This window comes from Podarcis vaucheri (assembly GCF_965113315.1).
Source record: "Podarcis vaucheri genome assembly, chromosome: 8".
In the NCBI taxonomy this organism is placed as follows: domain Eukaryota; kingdom Metazoa; phylum Chordata; class Lepidosauria; order Squamata; family Lacertidae; genus Podarcis; species Podarcis vaucheri.
This window is the reverse complement of record NC_138766.1, coordinates 95,133,843-95,152,788: the sequence shown is the minus strand read 5'-3', so window position 1 is coordinate 95,152,788 and position 18,946 is coordinate 95,133,843. Positions and strand designations below refer to the sequence as shown.

At 54.4% G+C, this 18,946-nt stretch overlaps 1 protein-coding gene across 7 annotated transcripts in view; it reads right to left on the bottom strand.

Annotated features, from left to right (window-relative positions):
- Window positions 1–18,946, bottom strand: part of PLEC (plectin) — a 118,469-nt gene that overhangs the window by 83,782 nt on the left and 15,741 nt on the right. For 2 of the 7 annotated variants that reach the window (XM_082235354.1, XM_082235356.1), the window contains exon 1: window positions 5,005–5,142. The exons of the other annotated variants lie outside the window; for them this stretch is intronic. In XM_082235354.1, coding sequence (XP_082091480.1) covers window positions 5,005–5,095 — 91 coding nt within the window. In that variant the 5' untranslated portion in view covers window positions 5,096–5,142. Of the gene's footprint in view, window positions 1–5,004; window positions 5,143–18,946 lie in introns of those variants that run through there. 7 annotated transcript variants of the gene reach the window in all.

Genomic DNA, 18,946 nt, shown 5'->3' with positions numbered 1-18,946 from the left:
ATTTGGAGGAACTCCACAGCCCATGCTCTATCCTTGCCCACCCCCGCGTGAGTCTGAACCAGCCGGAACATAAAGCCCCCCCCCCAAGGCAGAGCACCCTGTCCTTTGCACCATGCAGCTGCCACAGGAACGCCTGCCAGGCCACTTGCCAGAATCAGCCACAGCAGCAATTCCAGCTGCACTGCAGCCTTGCGGGGCCATAAATCCTGGTGCACCAGCAAGGAGGATGAGTCTGGCCAGCCAGCCAGCCCTCCGGCATCTCCCAGTCTTGCGCTTGGGGGCCTGGCTCTCTCGCTAGTATCTCCATGTTCCTGCATTGCGCCTCACCCCACCCACTGCCCTTTCCACACCAGCTCCCAACAGGACCAGAGACAGGCAGGAGCTGCACTGCCCCCCCCCCAGGCAGGCACAGGTGGCTGCTGCTCCTCCTCCAGCAGGTGCTTCCCTCCCCCCCCCCCAGGCTAGAAGGAGCCAGGCAGGGATGGGCGTGACTCACAGGAGCCCCAGCTGAGTGCAGCAGACAGCCAGGATTGGAAGAAGGCCCTCACACAAATCTATGGCGGGACCACATTTGGAATATTCTGTGTGCAGTATTTTGGTCGCCTCACCTCAAAAGGGATATTTCAGAGTGGGAAAGGGTTCAGAAAAGGGTCACTGAAACGGATCAGGAGGGGGAGCGATGGAGCAACTCTCCTCTGAAGAAAAGCTGCAGGATTGGGGGCTTTTTAGCTTAGGGAAAAGGCAAGTCAGAGGCAGCAAGAGAGACGTTTATAAGCGGACGCATGACCTGGAGGAAAATAGAAAGAGAGGAGTTTGTCTCCTTCTCCCACATAACACCAATTAAGTCCTTCTTCACACAGCGCAGTTAACCTGTGGAACTCCAACCTGGATGGCTTTCAAAGAGGATTGGATAAATTCATGGAGGATTGGGGGGGGGCTATCAGGGGCTATTAGCCAGGATGGCTGTGTTTGCCTTCACTGCTGAAAACCCACAGGAGGGGAGAGGGCTCTTGGGCTGGAATTCTGCCTGGGGATTCCCAGGCAACTGCTTGACCTCTGCCAGGGCTTCTGCTGCAGAAGGCAGAGCAAAGCAGAGGATGTTAAGCCCCCACCCCCCCTCATGTCCCCCACCCACAGGAAAGCATACCTGGCTTATTTATTAGATGTTCAGACCACCTTTTATCCCATAGTATCCCAGGGCAGAGTTCAAAAAGCAAAGGACTTTGTTGGCCCCAAACTGGAAATCCCAAGAAGTTCCCACCACTGCGGAGTGGCAGACGAAAAGGACAGACTATGCGGAGCTATCCTGACCAGCAGGATTCGGGATAAGGATGATCAGAGATTCCAGGAAAATTGGAGTAAATTTATTGTATACTTAAAGGATAACTGTAAAAACTTAAAGACACTAGCAGGATTGAAGTAATTCCTACAATGTAGATAAGATAGATAAGATGTAAAAAGTTAAAATACGCAACTGGATTTGATAAGGGACACCAAGTGGAGGGAAGGTGCCAGCTGAGCAGAGCAAAAAGGTTCATATGTTGATTAATGTATTGTAAGAATGAACATGTAAAGAAAATAATAAAAATTTATGGGGGCGGGGGGGGGGGACAAAAAGCAAAGTCAAACCAGACCACATAAGTAGCTGGCATCCGTCTGTCTCGGGAGACAAAGGAAGAGTGTGCCTTGGGGTGAATTCCACCCTTGGCAAGTTCAGCGCCTGCTTCTGCACTGTGCAAAAACTAATTAAAACCAGGACACACCACCAGAAGAAGTAAATAGTAGCAGACATGTTGTTTTTAAAATGCCCAGATCTAGACTGACAAGTCTTCCACAACCATCTGCATGAACAATCCAAGTTTTGACACTCTGGCCTTTAGGAGCCCAGCCCCCCCCCTCCCACCCAGGGCTCTGGAAATATTACTGCAGGGCCTCCCCAGACCCTCCCAAACTCTCGCTTGTAGGAACTGCCTTGCATGCAAAGGAACAGGTGACGCAGCTCTGGTTACGCCTGCAAAGGGAGGGGTGTGGCAATTGCGGGGAGGGGGTTGTGGAAGCATTTCTCAAGAGGCAGCAGACACTCAGCAATTTCCCCCCCCACCACCTCAAAAGTGAGCTCTGCAGCTACCAGCAACACCCCTTTGAACCACTCAGTGCAATGGCCCACGTTGGTCAACACAGCTGCCCTACTTTAATCTTGGAACAACCACACATAACAGGGGCAGACCTAGGCTGGCATCACCCACAAGTTGCTGCCAGATTGGGGGGGGGCATGGCAAGGGAGATACAACTCCCAGATGGAGAAGAGCCTGGTGGGGGCTGCCACTTTCAAGTCACGCTTCCTGCATTGCAGGGGGTTGGACTAGATGTCCTCAGGATCACTCTCAATTCTGCAAGTCTAGGATTCCACCTGGTGGGAGGAACATGTGCAGACAGCCGTTGTCTCGTAGCCGCAGAACCACAACGCAATGCCACACACGCTTCTGCCTTGCACAAGATCGGGAGGCAGCAGGGCTTCTCCACCTAGTCCCACCTGGAAATGTGCCCCCCCCCGGCAATCGCAGTGGGGGCAGCAGCCAGCGGCTGAAGCAAGCCACACTCAGCTCTCCAGGGGGCTAAGAGAGCCTGGGCTGCCAAGGTGGTTTGGGGGGGAGCCAGAGTCATGCAGGGGCCCCTCCCTCTCCAAGCAGCCCCCGGTTCAGCTGCAGGGACCGGGACCAGGCAGCAGAGGCCCAGCCGTCAATTGCAAAGGCACCCATCCCTGGCTGGCAAGTGGCAGGTGCCAAGGCCAGAGTGGGCAAGAGCAGCCTTTGCCCACCTGGTAGCTTCCTGAGTCTTTGGACCACAAATGCCACCAGCTGAACAGGTTGAGACGGAGGGGAATCGTAGTCCCAAGCCTCTGAAGGGCACCAGGTGGGCGGAGACTGGGCAGCAGTGCCAGGCCAAGGGGACCCAGGGGCCGCTCCCCACTCAGCATCACCCAGGAGGTCACAGCGTTGCAAGCCCCCCCCCCAAACGGGTCATCCATTGCAAGAATCCCTGACAGGTGGCTGTCTACCCTCTGCTTGGAAACCTCAAAGGAGGGGAGTCCACCCCTTTCTGAGGGAGAAGGTTCCACTTTCAAACAGGTCTCACACTCAGAAAGGTCTTCCTTAATGTTCCTGACTGCTGCGAGGATTTAAAAAAAGGGAAAGGAGAGAGGGAAACGTCTATGGAATAAATAAACTGCAGATTTCTGGGGTTCCCAATTGTGCCCCCAATTCCCAGCCCTGAGAGCTGAACAGGGCACAGCCCCGCCCACCTGCTGTCAGTCAGGAAAAGGGGGGGCAGCCTGCCTGTCCTTGGAAGGGCAGCTGAAAAGCATGAAGGCAGCTCCATGGGACTCGGGGAGGGGCAGGGTACCCCCACTCCCTGCCCATCATCCCTGAGAGACATCAATGAGGACTCTGGCAACAAGGGCAGAGGAAGGAGGGCCAGAGTAAAGGGAGGAGGGGCCCCAGGAAGCTTCTAAATAGCTCCCAGGTCCCTCTCCCACCACAAGCAGGCAATTATCTCCCTTTGAGAGGGGACCCACTCCTCCCCCCCCCAGCAACCGCTGCCCAGCATCCTGCCCAGGGGACCCACTGCCCACCCCCAGCCCAGCATTCACATGTCCTGCAATCAGAAAATGTCTGGAAATTGGTGGAGGGGGGGGGCATTGCCAAAGACTGACAGAGAAAAGCTGCTCTCAGGGGTAATAAATAAATCAAGGCGTGCAGAGTGCCTTTGTCTAAGTGGCCACAACCAGCCTGAGCTGAAAGGGGAGGGGTTCGGGTCAAAGGGCAACGGCCCCCCACCTCCCCAAAGTGGGAGCTAATGTGAAGAGATGTGCATTAGAGACTGAGCATAGAGCATCTCCAGATCAGAAGGGTTTATCAGCTCTCATGGGGCCAAAAAATGTGCCCTGTCTAGTTGGAAGCCCTCAAGGCGTTGTCCTTGGCCCAGGAAGGCGGGGGGGGGGGGCTCTCCTCCCCAGCTCCCCTCAGTCACTGGCAGAACCCGGGGGGGGGGGAGGAAGCGACCCCTGGCGAAGTCCGCCCATTGCTCCATCTGGCTCAGGATTGTGCCCACTGACTGGCACCAGCTTTCCAGGATTTCAGATTTTGTGTATAAAACTTCCAAGGAGAGAGGGGGCGAGGGGGGCACCCAGAGTGAGCCCCCCATCCTTGGCCCACACAGCCCACCACCTGCTCCCCAAGGGGCAACCCTGGTCCGCTTTTCCCTGCTCCTGTCAGTGCACAGCACCTTGTGGTATGTGGGGCCCCTTCCTCCGGACTCTGCCCCACACCCTGCCAACTTCTGCCCCAGACCCCAAAGCCTCGCCCCTTCATCGACAGCAGCTGCAGAGGGACGGAGGCAACCCAACCCCCAGCCCAGCTTCTCCTCGGAGGGACAGAAGTTGCAGCTTCTGCTTCCAAGATGGTCCATTTTTATTCCCTTTCCGCTTCACCAAAAACAAAACCTTCCCCCAAACAGAAGCGAGCCCGCCCTGCTGTTCTAAAGAGCAACGCGCTTCTCGCGTTTCCTCCGACTTAAAAGGACAGGAAGGCGGAATATCGACGTGTTAATTGATTTTACTAATTGGCCCCGCGGCCCCCAAGCCTGCCCTGCCCACTTCAGCGCGCTAACGGAGCGCATTCATGGAGCCCCGAAGGGAAAGGGCAGCCGGGCGGCGGCGGCGGAGCCGGGCTCGGCCAGGACCCTTCCTCCTCTCCGGCAGCGCCCCGGGGTCTCGCCCGCCTGCCTGCCTGCCTGGCCGGCTCCCCTTGGTGGGCCAGACGGCGCGGCCTCGCTCCCCGGCGCCCGGGGCTCCGCAACAGGTCCGGCCCGGCGCAAACTTATGCCCTATTAAGGGAAGGCGGCGGCGGCGGCGGTGCGTGGCGCCCGTCGGGCACCGGGAGCTCCCTGGGCCGCCCGCCCGCCCGCCCGCCCGCCCGCGCCACGTGGGGCGCACCGCCCGCCTACCTTTGTACTTCTCGCGCACGTCCTCGTAGGCTTGGATGAAGTCCTTCTCCTCGGGGTTGGCGGGCAGCAGGCTGAGGTTGAAGGTGGCCATGGCGCGGGGCGGACTGGCCGGCGAGGGGGCGCGCCCGGCCTGCCTGCCTGCCTCTCCGGGGGCGGGGAAGCGCGACGGGGCGGGAGGCGGCCCGGCCGGGGAGCCAAGCCCTGCAAGGACATTCCAGCTGCTGCCGGCCGGGCCCGACCCTTTAAAGGCACCGCCGCCCACGCCGCCCAACCCCGCCCGGGGCGGAGGAGCGACGGGGCGGACCGGCCGGCCGACGGACTGCGGAGCACCTGCCCCCTCCGACCTCGGGGCCAGGCCTGCCAGGGACCCCGCCGTCCCCTTGGGAAGGAGGCGGCGCGGGGCCACTTCCAGACTCCTCGAGGGACGAGGCCACGGGGAGATCCCAGCTAGCCGGGTCCCCCCCCCCTGTCCTCCCGGGGCCCACGGGGGTCTCTTCCGGGCCTGAGCGCAACTGCAGCTGCTCTCCCCACCTGCAGCTCCCCACAGCTGGCCCTCAGAGGGGGAAGGGAGGCGGTAGCCATGGTGGCTAGTGGCCTGCAATAGCCTGGTCCTCCAGGAATTTGCCTCCTTCCCTTTTAAAGTCTCAGCCATGCCACCTCTAGTGGGAGAGAGTTCCATAGGGCCCATTTGGTCCAGCGTCCTATTCTCACAGTGGCACAGCCAGCAGGACCAGAGAGCAAGGGCCCGCTCCGCCTCCTCTCTGGCGAGGCAGAACAGAGCCCTCCTGGCTACATCCACAGCCCTCCACCTCCTCCATGAATTTGTCTAAGCCTCTTTCTAAGCCCTCCAGGTGGGTGGCCTCTCCATCACGGCCACCAGAGGTGGGGGGGGGCTGCCTTGGTTCTTCCTTCAGTGGCTGGTATGGGGAGGGTCTGTGCCTGGGGACCCTGGAACCCCAAGAAGGGGACCCCGACATAAAGACTCTCTGGCTGGCTGCAGAGGGATTTCCAGGGCAAGCGTCCTCCTCCTGTGGATTTCTCCTCCAGGTCCCCCCCACCCAAGTCCTTCTGCCTGAGCCTCTGGCCCAGCCATCTTCTCTTGGTAGCAGGAGTGTAACTCGAGCAGGTGGGTGGGTGGGCTTCCCCTCCCACAAAGCCCAGCAGGACAGACAGAGGGAGAGAGACGGGGCCATGTGTCCTTTTATTGCGCCAGCCCGCCTGCCCCACCCCCTGCAAGCTATGAGGCCAACAGGTATTTATAAAGCGCCCGCTCTGACTCCAACAGGTTCCAGGGATTTTTCCAGCAGAGTTCTTTCTCTCTCCAACCCCCTCCCCCCGAAAAAACTCCTCAATGGCCAATTATCCCTCGTCTTCCCCGCAGCTGGCACATGTGCCCCACCACTGACGTCAGCGGCAACAAAATAGCCCCATGGCTGCACCAAAAGTACTGGACGAGGGGGGGGGAGAAGGAGTGAGAACCCCAGCGGGATTATTTGTGCTGCAGAACTCAGAGTGCCCCAGCCTGGCCCAAGTATGCGCTATGAAGTCAATGTGCCCTCTTAGGGAATGACAATCGCCTCGTGTTCCTAAGCCTGCAGGACAGCACGGTGGCACCAGAAAGTGCTGCCAGGGAGCCAGGGGGTTTGGGGGCAAAGCAGGGGGCACAATTCAGCCAGGGAGGGGGCCACCCAGGGCATTAATTCAGGCAGGACTTGGAGGACCAACTGGCATAGGCAGGGCTGCCCACCCACTCATCCCCACCTGGGCTTGGGTTTGGGGGTCCTCCTCTGCACCCAGTTTGCCAAGGTCTCCAGTATGATGGGGAGAGAGGAAAGGTCAAAGGTCGGGCTGGCTCCTGCAGCTGTTGAGAGCCAGCCTGAGCCCCCTCCTCCAGCCCAGAAGTCATGCTCAGACTTCGGGAGTTGGCCCCCTGGCTGTGTGCCAGGAGCTCCTGTGACTCAGCCCTGGGGCAGAAGGGAGTGGTGTCAGGTGGACTCTGGGCAGGCTGTGGCCATGCCAGGCTGATCACTGGCCTTTGACAGGAGCAGACGTGTCAGAAACCAGCCAGGGAACTCCCCTGGGGTGCCCCACCTGGGTTACCCAATGCAGCGCCACAGAGGGCATCTGGAGGGGCCAAGAGGGAGCCTCTGCCACTGGTCTGGCCAGCTGCTGGTGGCCTGAAGGCAGCCAGCAAATGGGTTGCCCAGGGAAGACCCCATAAAAGCTCCTTGCCAGCCGCCAACTGCTCGGCTCGGCTGCTCCAGCTGTGAAGAAGCAAAGGCAACCTGGCCGGCCCGTTGAAAGCAGCCCAGCAAGAACTGAAAGAAGCACCTCTGGGCTGGAGGGAACCCAAAGGCCATCCAATCCAGCCCCTCCTCCCCACCCCCATTCCCAAGACAGAAGATTCAGAAGAGATAAGACGAAGGACTTCTGCATGCAGCACAGAGTCGAACTGTGGAACTCCCTCCCACAGGAGGCCACCAGCCTAGAGGGATCTATACCAATTCATGGCAGAGGGGGCCAGGGAGGGCTCTGCTCTGCCCCCACAACTGGGGGCTACAATGTTTCTGGATATCAGATACTGGAAACCACAGGAAGGTTTCCCACAGGCCTCTGGACGGCCAGTGTGAGAACAGGAGGCTGGGCTAGATGTGCCGCTGGCCTGATCCTGCAGGCGCTTGTACTGTTCACATGATCCTTTTTACGCACAAGAACTGGCCTGGGGTGCCAGCGCCTTAATGCAGGATGGCGGCTAGAGGTAATTCAGGGCCCACCCTCTTTCTTACCCATTGTGAAGTCAGACTAGGCTCAGAGTGTTGGGGGTCACCATCAGTGGTCCCTCCTAACCAGCAAAGGGGGACCCACACACACACACACACACGCAGCACCCCAGAGGCCTCTGCCCAGGTGACTCATGCCAGTAAGCCAGGCCGCCTGCCAGATTCCATCGCTTCCCAGCTCTTCCCAGTGTCCCTTGTGGGTTTGGGTTAACCCCGTGGGAGCTGAGCTGCATCCCACACATCCAACGAGAACGGCAACTTAGCTCACAGAAAAACCTAGTTACGACTAAGGCAAAGGAGAGTCCACAGTCTCCCAGGAGAGACTGTTCCACTATCAAACCGCTCGTGTGTCGACTCTTAGATTTGCAGGAAGCGCACCCCAAGGGCAGAATTGGACCGCGACATTTAATAATAATAATAATAATAAATTTTATTTATATCCCGCCCTCCCCAGCCGAAGCCGGGCTCAGGGCGGCTAACAACACTAAAATAGTGAACATTATAAAAACATCATAAGAATTTCCCTGGACCTTGGTAGGGAGAAGCTGCATGTGGCAGAATTACACACACACACACACACACACACCTCCCCCAGAGGAAAGAGGCTCAAAAGTGCTTAATTGTGCCTGGATCGCTGCCCTCTAGTTTTCATGCCGCCAGCTTGGGATAGGAAGAAAAGGGAGCTCTCTTGGGTTGCCAGGATACCTCCTTCCATGGGAAGAGTAGCTGCCTTCTGGGAGCTGAGGGGCCTCCTGACATCACACACACACACACACACACACACACACCCGGATTCCTAGAGCCAGGGGCAAACATTTCAGCCACAAGGTCACAAACTCTGCTTTGCCAGGCTAGCCTGGATCCCTGCTGGGAAGAGGAGAAGGAGAGCGGGGACTTGGGTCCACTTCCACGCTGGCTGGGCCTGGCAGGAAACTCTGGACTCCACAGGCCAGCGATCAAAGGGCTCCTAGGTATGAATAATGACCCCCACCTGCATTCCAGAGCAGGGATCGCCTCTGAACCTTTGGCGCAGGAGGAGGGGAGGAAGACGCAAACTTGCCAGACAAGAGGGCTTTGCTGGCAGTGATCTAGGGGTCAAGCACATTCCTCCACCAGGAGGGGAATCCCACAGCCCTTCCGGCTCCTCTTGGAATCACATAATTATTGAGGAACGCCAGGGGTCATCTAGTCCAACCCCCAGCAATGCAAGAACCAGAGTTCAAGTGTCCCTGACAGGGACTTGACCCTTAAACACCTGGTGCCTTTTGCCCCACCCTCTTTGGGGCACTCCTCTTCCTGGCGACAGGTCTCCTGGCAGACATGGCAGCATTTCACAATACAGCCAGGTGTGGGGCTGAGGGGTTGCACCTGGGTGAGCAAAAGTCCCTTCATTTCCCTGAAAACAGGGCTGGGCCTTTCAGGGCTCCTCCTTCACCCCCCCCCCCCCAGGGATGGCTGGAAGGAGGAAACTGGCTCTCTTACTGGTAATCAGCCTCTGCCCAGAGCGCAGGAGCAGGATGATGCCCCTCCAGGCTGGCCCCAGCCACTGCCCAAGATTGCTTAAGGCAGGTGAGTGACCTGCGTGGTGGGAGGGGGAGGGAGGACAAAGTGTCTGTCCAGGGAGGGTGATGTCATCTCCCCAGATGGGTGCTATTTGCCGAACCTCTGCACACCAAATAAATAAGCTTTTCAGAGAGAGAAACCCACTGAACAAGCCCAGCCAAGAGGGAGGCCACACCTGTGTGCAGAGCGAAGGGTTAAGCCGCCACTGCCCTGGGATTGCAGGTACCCAAAAGAAAGACAAGTGAGGCTTCTGAGTCCTCCGGAATCCCCCCTCAGGCTGGAGGGAAGCAAAGCAGGAGGTTTGAAGAAGAAGAAATTGAGGAAGAAATTCAGACGAAAGAAGAATGGCAGACAAATTAATGGACTATGCAGAATTGGACAAAATGACGGGAGGGATTCGAAACCTGCAGGACCAGAGATTTACACAAGATTGGAAGAAGTACCATATTTTTCGCCCCATAAGACGCACCGGCCCATAGGACGCACCAAGTTTTTTTGGGGGGAAATAAAGGGGAAAAAATTTATTTCCCCCCCAGGCGCTTGTGGGGCCGGCAGCGGGGAGAAGCGCTCTTCTCCCCACCGCCCGCCTTCAGATCAGGTCTGGGGACAGCGGGAAGACGCGCTGTGCCTCCCAGCTGTCCCCGGAGCTTGGGGGGCAGGCAGTGGGGAGAAGCGCTCTTCTCCCCGCCACCAGCCTTCAGATCAGGTCCGGGGACAGCGGGAAGACGCGCTGCGCCTCCCCACTGTCCCCAGAGCTTGCGGGGGCTGGCGGCGGGGTCTCCCCGCCGTCAGCCTCCAAACCACTTCGGGAGACAGCGGGATGGCGGCGTTCCGCCTCCCTCTGTCCCCCGACCTTGTGGGGCTGGCGGTGGGGCTCTCCTGAAGCCTGGAGAGCGAGAGGGTTCGGTGCGCACCGACCCCTCTCACTCTCCAGGCTTCAGTGAAAGCCTGCATTCGCCCCATAGGACGCACTCACATTTCCCCTTCATTTTTGGAGGGGGGAAAGTGCGTCCTATAGAGCGAAAAATACGGTATATGAATTATTTGAAGAGCAACTGTAATCAACAAATTACGCCAGTAGGACTACGAGAAGTTTTGTAAGGAGAAATATACAAAGTGTTACAAAGTAGAAAAAGAGCGAGAGATTGCCTATGAGTTTGAAATGTAACAGGGAAAATAAGAAATGCATACTAAGAGATTAGATCAGAAAATTTTCAGATAGGACTGATGGAAGTAAAAAAAATTGAATAAGATGTAAAAGTATGTTTAATTATTGTTGAAAATGGTATGTTATAAAACTAATGAAAATTTATATTTTTTAAAAAAGGAAGCAAAGCAGGAGGACCACAGAAGGGCAGAGCTGGAAGGGATCCTCAAGGGTCATCTAGTCCAGCTGAAGAATCCCTGACGGATGGCCACCCAACCTCTGCCCTGAAACCTCCAAGGAAGGAGAGCACTGCCTCCCCAGGGAGTCGGCTCCATGGCTAAGAAGCTCTCATTCGCCAGGAGCAGAGAGAGAGTCACCCCCCAGCTTCCTCCCTTCAGCTGCCCCAGAGCGGTTTCAGAGGCTCCCCTGGGAATCAGATGTTTCTCAAAACTGGGGGGTCATAGGATGTCCCTTGCAGAATAGAATGCATCTCCCAAGCTCCCCATGGCCTGCCAGAACTGCAAGTTAAAAGTCAGAAGATCCCTTGGATGAGCTAAGAAGAAGAAGAAGAAGAAGAAGAAGAAGAAGAAGAAGAGGAAGAAGAAAATTTATTTATACCCCGCTCTCCCCAGCCAAGACCAGGCTCATGGCAGCTAACACCAAATATAAAAACAATGGATTGAAATACAGCTTAAAAAACAAGATTAAAATACAACATAAAAACATTAAAATGCAGCCTCATTTCAGTGGAAACTCAAATCCAAAACTTTTTGGGGGATGAAAACGTCAAGTCTTCACCAAAGCTAACTATCCAGACTGGTCCCACGTGGGCCAGAAAAAAGCCAGGGAAGTCCCCAAATAGGAGTTCCATCACAGAAGGAGAAAGGAAAAAGAAAGAAAGAGGGGGAGGGAATCAAATTGATTCCAAGCTGCCCTCCTTTCTGGCAGCAGTTCAATGGATGCCGGAAACTGAACCCGGGACCTTCTGCAGGCAAAGAAGATGCTCTCTGGCCCCATCCCCAAAAAGAAAAAGATCACCGATGGGAGCGTCTCACAGAGCTGCTCTGGCTGCCCATCTGCTACCCAGCCAGCTTCAAAGTCCTTCTATTAATTGACAACACCCTGAAGAATTTGGGTCCAGGGCACCGCAGGAATCGCCTGAACCCTTCTGATCCAGCTCAATCACTGAAGGAAGCTCGTTTTACAACATCTGCCTCATTGACCCGGTCCTGTGGAACTCCCTGCCAATGGAGATTCAGCGGGCGCCTTCTGTGCCAACTTTTAAAAGCCTGCTGAAAACTTTACTCTTCCATCTAAGGCCCAAGCAGGCAGTTAATACATCCCTTCCACAATCGTCTACTGATGTTTGTTTTTAATTCTTTTGCTTTGAACTTGTTTCTGAGTTTTTCTTATTTTACTGTGTGGCTTTCTATTATTGTAAACCACTGTGATAGAAATGATACAGTGGTATGGAAATATTTTTTATATAAATAAAGAGTCGCACCCCTTCCACTCCCCCTGGCAGGTAGCCAGACCTCTTTCCCCATGAGCAAAGGCGCACAGCCAGGAAAGGCTCCCATGGGATGAGTGCGCATGCCAGAGAACTCCTCCAGGGAAGACCATCTCACCTGCAGGCCAGGAGAGGCTACGCAGCCTCCATGCGCTGGCATCAAGGCAGCCAAAGCCGGGAACCTGAGACAGGTGAAGCCAAGGACACAGAGGGAGGGCCCAGAGCGGGCAGGACTGGGCGCCCCAGGCCCCTTCCTTCGCAGGGCTCACTGCTCCCTCAGGCATCCCTGGCATGCCACCCGGGCCCAAGTCCTTCAGCCTTCAGAAGTGGCACCTGGGCAAAGCGCCAGGAGGGGCACAAAGACAGGCAGAGGAAACCAACTGCCCTCAAGTCTGTGGCTGGAGCTTGGAGGGCAGGGGCTGCAGGGGAAAGGGGCGTCTGTATGGGATTCAGAGCTCAGCTTCAACGAAAAGAACTGCAGCCCCTGGTCTCCCTCAGAGCAGAAGGAAAAGACTTCGGGGGAAGCCAGGGAGAGAGAACCAGGGAGCTGGAAGGGAGAGGCCAAGGGCACCCCCCACAAGGCCAGGCCAGGCCCCAGCCCTCAACCAGCCAGTGCAAGGCAGGGCACACCACAGGGCTGTAACTCATCAGCAGAACACCTGGCTTCAGTCCTCCGCACCTCAGTACCTGACGGACCACCTCTCCCCATGGAAACTGACCCTGCAGGTGTCCTTTGAGGCCCGTCTCGAGGTGCCCCCTGCCTGAGAGGTCCAGAGGGTAGCAGCACGAGAACAGGCCTTTTCTGCAGTGGCTCCCCATCTGTGGTTGACTCTCCCCAGGGAGGCATCACATGTCTTCAGGCGCCAGGCAAAAACAGCCCTCTTGACCCTTCGGCCATTAAACAGTCTATAGTATTTTAAATGTGGGGGGACTGTTATCACAATTATTCTATTATTAAGCTACCTCAAAGGGTTGTTGCAAGGAAAAAAATACAGATGGGAGAACTGTGCACATTACCTTGAAAGCCTTGGAAGAGAAGATGGGATCATGGAATCATAGACAGAAATGCAAGACGTAAATACAGTGGGCCCTCGGGTTGCAAACGTGATCCATGCAGGAGGCACGTTCGCAACCCACAGCGTCCACAACTCGCAGCACCACTTTTGCACACGAGCAGGTTGCAATTTGGCGCTTCTGTGCATGTGCAAAGTGCAATTTAGTGCTTCTGCACGAGCACCGAAACCTGGAAGTAACCTGTTCCGGTACTTCCGGGTTTTGGCATGTCCGTAACCTGAAAACGCGCAACCTGAAGCGTCTGTAACCCGAGGTATGACTGTAAATAAATGGGCTGTCTGTGGGTCCAGTGCCAGGCCTTGCCCTCCCTCCTGTGGGGCTGAGGGAGGTGCAGAGAAGCTGGACTGGACACTGCCCAGCCTGAGATCAGGGGAAGGACCCAGCCAGGAGTGCTGGCCTAAGGGAGGAAGAGGGGGGGACACCGTGGCCCCCGCTCTCTGCCCAGGCGGCTCCTGAGTCTCTGCTTGGCTCCTCCAGGGGCTCCTTTGCTGCCAATGGACAAGGAGGTGCTGGGGGGGGGGCGCGAAGGGAGCTGTATTGCAGGGCCCCCTGCTGGAGGCTGCTCTCACTGCAGGGCAGGACCAAGGCAAGGGGCATCTCTGCCCACACAGCCACCGCTGCAACACACCCACATCCCCAGCCCCTCCCCGCAGGAGACTAGGCAAGAGGGGCCCAGGCCCCCAGGGTCCCACCCAGCACAGGAGAGAAACAGTCACCCCACTAAGGACAGAGAGAAACTGGTGGGTGAATCTGTCCCTTTCAGGCCCTTCTGCTCTTCAGTTCTCCAGGCCAGTTTGCAAATTATTATTTTTTAAAGTCTCCATGAAGATCCACCAGCATGTTCATGCAAATGTCTCTCCCAATATACAATGCAGTTTTCCCTAATAAGCTCCTTTCTGCACACAAGGCTATGCACACATTATCCCAGTACAGCTGTACCTTGGTTCTTGAACTTAATCCGTTCCAGGAGCCTGTTTGACTCCCAAAACCATTCGAAAACCAAGGCACAGTTTCCAATTAACTGCAAGAGCTTCCTGCACTCAATAAGAAGCTGAGTCGGACGTTCGGCTTCTGAAAAACGTTTGAAAACCAGAACACTTACTTCCAGGTATTCAGTGCTCAGGAGCCAAAACGTCCAAGTACCAAGGCGTTTGAGAACCAAGGTATATGCAGAGCTGGAGTTACCTGGCTGAGAAACTGCCCTGCAAAATCAGGAGAATTTCAAAGGACGCAGGGTCCAGTCTAGTCCTTGCCTTGCTTGGAAAAGTGGGAATTAGGCTGGGCCAGGGATAGACTGGGGAATGGAGTCAGTTCACGTTTCCTTGGATTTCTCTCCCCCATCCTTACCTGTGGCCAAAGGGTGTGCAGGTGACTCTCAAGGTGGGGGAGGGGAGAGCTTGAGCCAAGGCAGACCCAAGGAGAGTGACCCAGAGCGTGCCCACTTAATTTACAACAAAGTGGCAGTGCATAGGGATTTTTTTAGTCATATAGTTAGAAACTCATTATATAAGGTCTGGGACAGGTATCACAGGTTATTAGAGCCTAAGATACCCTGGTGGGTATCCCCAGAGGAGATGATATCAGTAAAAAAGAAGAATATGGATACAGATTGAGTAACCTGCCAGCAACTGATAAAAATAGAACAGGGTCAATAGGTTACGATTTTTTTCAATGAACCCAGAGACACTTTTCAACTTCAATGGATTTTGTATGGGGACTGATTTGTAAATCCGGGGACTGACCCCGGGAAATGGGGACATCTGGTAACCTTACAATACACACATGTGTAAACCTTTTTTTCTTTCTGTTATTTTGTAGAGATAAAAACCTCAATATAAATTAATTTATCAGGTTTTTTTAAAAAAGGAGAGTGACCCAGAGGTGCTGAATGGAGCAGGATGACACCCCCCCCCCCTCGCAGGCAGAGGGCCAACCAGAGCCTCAGCGTCAAACAGAGCAAGCAAACAAGACCTGCCCATGCCCTGCTGGCTATGGCAGGTGGTGGCTGGGTGTGCCCCTCCCTCTGCCAACAGGAAAGGAGCTGTGGGGGGGGCATGAACCTGGACAGCACAAGGGTGGGGGGTTTGCAGGGTTTGCAGGGTCTCTCATTCTCACACAACAAGCCTCAGGGGTTGCTGTGTTGTAGGGATCAGATGGGATTACCATGAGGAATTATAAAATATATATCAAACCATTGTGTCCACGATGAATGCATTGTGTTGACTGGGTTTAATGTATTGACAATAATTTCTGATTAAATCCCATAAGCTTCTACATTTATGCCATATTTCCTCTACTGTCCATTTCTCTTGCTTGACAAGTCAGGCACACAGCACCCAGGCAGGCATCCTGGGTCATCAGAGACAGTGGGCAGTTTCTTTGATGTAGATTTTCTGATATGTTAATCTTAGGATGTTAATCTTAGGGCCAGGAAAGAGATCTCACCTGAAGGTGATAATGATAGCTGTCCTCCTGGCCATCCTTCTTATCATGTTTATTGCTTGTTTATCACCTTCTGGGGTTGCCAGACAGCACTCCTTTGTAGTTCTGTTCTTTATTTACCCCAGAAGTGCATGCTTAATTAGCTTTTGTAGTTTAACATTGTCCCCACGGTGGGGTTTGTTGAAATGCTCAGAAGAAATCTGATTGGTTCTTCCGAACCCTCTGTAAAAGGTTCTTGTGAATAACGACCTGGGCCACAGGGTGGAGAGAGAGATTATTATAGGCACCCTTCCCAGAGTCTTGCTGGTTCAAGCCTCTGTGTGCATTCTTATTAATCAGAGTTCAATCCTTCCTTTGCTTTGGGAATGCCTCACTGTGTAAAACCAGCAACTGGCTCTGCCAACGGCCAGGAAGAATGAAGGCCAAGGGGGAGCTCTTTGCCCTCCCCTCCAACCAAAAAGAAACCCCCTTACAGCACATCACAGAAATGGCCAAAAGGCTCTGGAGGCCAAAACCCAAGACCTCCAACCCACGCGACTGACCACCAAAGCTTGGACTGCCCCTGTGAGGCCAGCTGGAAGGGGTTTCAGGTTTGGGGGAAAGGGCTTTCTGTTTGCTCAAGGCTTGCAGCATTTAGTTTTTCAGTTTTGCATTTGCTTCTGAGTTTCATTGTTTTCCATCTGCAAATCGTTTGGTTCTTTCTATCTTTGGCTTCTTTTAATATTGCTTTTGTTGTTCTTGTGAAATTGTTAAATTGGAAGCCTCCTTGTAGATTCATGAAACCGAAAAGCAAAACAGATTTTTTTAAAAAAGCTGACTATAATAACTAGAGAGAGCAGGTGCCAGCCAGCTGCTTAGCAGGAGGAAGGTGCCAGTCAAAAGGAGAGGGCCAGGGTGCTCTGCAAGACCTCACCTGGAGTACTGTGTCCAGTTCTGGGCACCACAGTTTAAGAAGGACACTGACAAACTGGAACGTGTCCAGAGGAGGGCAACCAAAATGGTCAAAGGCCTGGAAACGATGCCTTATGAGGAACGGCTAAGGGAGCTGGGCATGTTTAGCCTGGAGAAGAGGAGGTTAAGGGGTGATATGATAGCCATGTTCAAATATATAAAAGGATGTCACATAGAGGAGGGAGAAAGGTTGTTTTCTGCTGCTCCAGAGAAGCGGACACGGAGCAATGGATCCAAACTACAAGAAAGAAGATTCCAGCTAAACATTAGGAAGAACTTCCTGACAGTAAGAGCTGTTTGACAGTGGAATTTGCTGCCAAGGAGTGTGGTGGAGTCTCCTACTTTGGAGGTCTTTAAGCAGAGGCTTGACAACCATATGTCAGGAGTGCTCTGATGGTGTTTCCTGCTTGGCAGGGGGTTGGACTCGATGGCCCTTGGGGTCTCTTCCAACTCTATGATTCTATGATTCTAAGGTCTTGTCCACATTGGAGCATCATTCAGCTGCTATTCCATTCCCCTCCATTCAAATTAGATGCAGAGCAATGCACACCTGCACATATTTGAATTTATATATGAGGAGCAACTTCCTCCTTCCTGTTCCCTTTTGGATCTGTCCCTGCCATCCGATGGGTTGTGCATGCACACAGATCGCAGAGCATGAGCCTTGCTTTTTAAAATAAAATTTCCCACCCAAGAAGTGTGCAAAAGCACGGAGCCAGCCTATTGTAACTTACTTGTGAAAGATTTGTGCAAGTCTGAGTGATCTGAAAATATATGTACACACACATGATGTGATTATATATCAATGGCTGAGCTCCTGAAGTGCTCTTACTAGCAAACTGGGGGCAGGAGAGAATGAAAGCAATTATAAATTCTCAGCAAACGCTTTTCAGAATGCTGCCCAGTATATCGGGTGTATAGATTTTTAATGCGGCTTGCTTCTGCAGTTTTCTGGTTTTGATCTGAGGGATCAAACAAAAAAGAATATTCCTTCCTTCCGGAAAGCACTGGAAATAGTTAAGAGCACAGCTGGGAAAGTCATGGGGAAGCAGCAGGCATGGAAAAGGGAGCAGCAGAACCGCCCACCCAGACACACTGAAACAAATTGCTGGCGACCCCCATCAGAGAGGTCTGGAGCCCAGTTTCCCCCTGACTTGCTGCATCTTCCCCATATGCAAGCATGGAGATCCCTGGGCCCTCCAGGTGGGACCCAACTAGAGCAAGTACGGCTGATAGCCAGGGCTACTTACTGATGGGAGTTGCTGGCCTCTGTCTGTCTCGAGAGGCAATGGAGTCTGCCTCCAGGGGTGAAGTCCAACCGCTGTGTTAGCAGCACTGAAGGGACTTCCCTGGGATGCAAGCCTGGGCTGCGTGTCTGGAGGTCCTGGGCTGCCCAGGCGACAAGACCCCCCTCTCGGCATTGCAAAGGAAAGCAGAGCGAGACTTTGGCACCAACTTGGCTGCAGGAATTGCGTGAAGGAGGCGTGCCAGGCACCACCCAACCGCCTTAGGGACTCCCCTTTGGTTTACTCCTGAGCCTTTTCCTCTCCCAAAGAGATCCCGCAAGGCAGTGGGGGTTTAGGAGCAGAGTTTTCCTTCTCCTAGGTGGGCTCCCTTCCCAGGTGGATGAGCCCCACCTGCCCCTCACATCCCTCTTTAGTACATGCAGAAACTGCCTTCTTGACCCCTGGACCCCCTCCTGGTCTTGTTGATGGGAGCTGTAGTGCAGCAAAATATGGCGGGCCAAAGGTTCCCTATTCCTGCCGTATCAAGTAAGCCCAAATTTCCAGGGGGAAAGCACTGAGCCCGGTGTTGTTTGGTAGTAACATCATGCGAAGGACGCAAATTAGACCAGGACACATGCAGCTGCAAACACACAGTGAGGACCAGCCCCACGTGAGCCCCACAAAGTCACAAAGCACCACACGCCTATTAAGCCAGCTGCTAGAAGCAGCTTTGCCATCCACCCCACCTGTCTTCCCTGCAGGCAGGCAACATGGATTCCACATCCATTCAGAGCCCTCCCCAGGTATTTCCTGAGAGGTGCCAACCCAGACCAGGTGCCTCCCCAAGTCTGCCATCTGCTGATGACTCTACACCCCTTGGAAAAAAGAAATATACCTCCAGCCACATTTTCTCTGCACTCCGGAGCAGAGACAACGGCACAAGGAATCTTTCTGTGTGAAGTGAGGTCTCTTTCTCTCAGAAAAAAGGGGTTTGGGGATCCCCTGTGCATAACATCCTAACTTGTTCTACTTATAATGCTTGTTTTTCCATCTCTGAAATCGCCTGAAGCCTAAACTAGAACGCATTTTTGTTGTTTCGGGGTTTTGTTTTGTTTTAATTAACTTGGGTTTAGGGTCTGTTTGTTCCTGAACATTTACGCCCCTTGCTTCAGGTGGCTCCTGCAGCTGCCTGGGGGATTCCCAAGATCTGGCCCAGACCGGCCTCTGCGCTGCCCCTGCCTGGATCTTT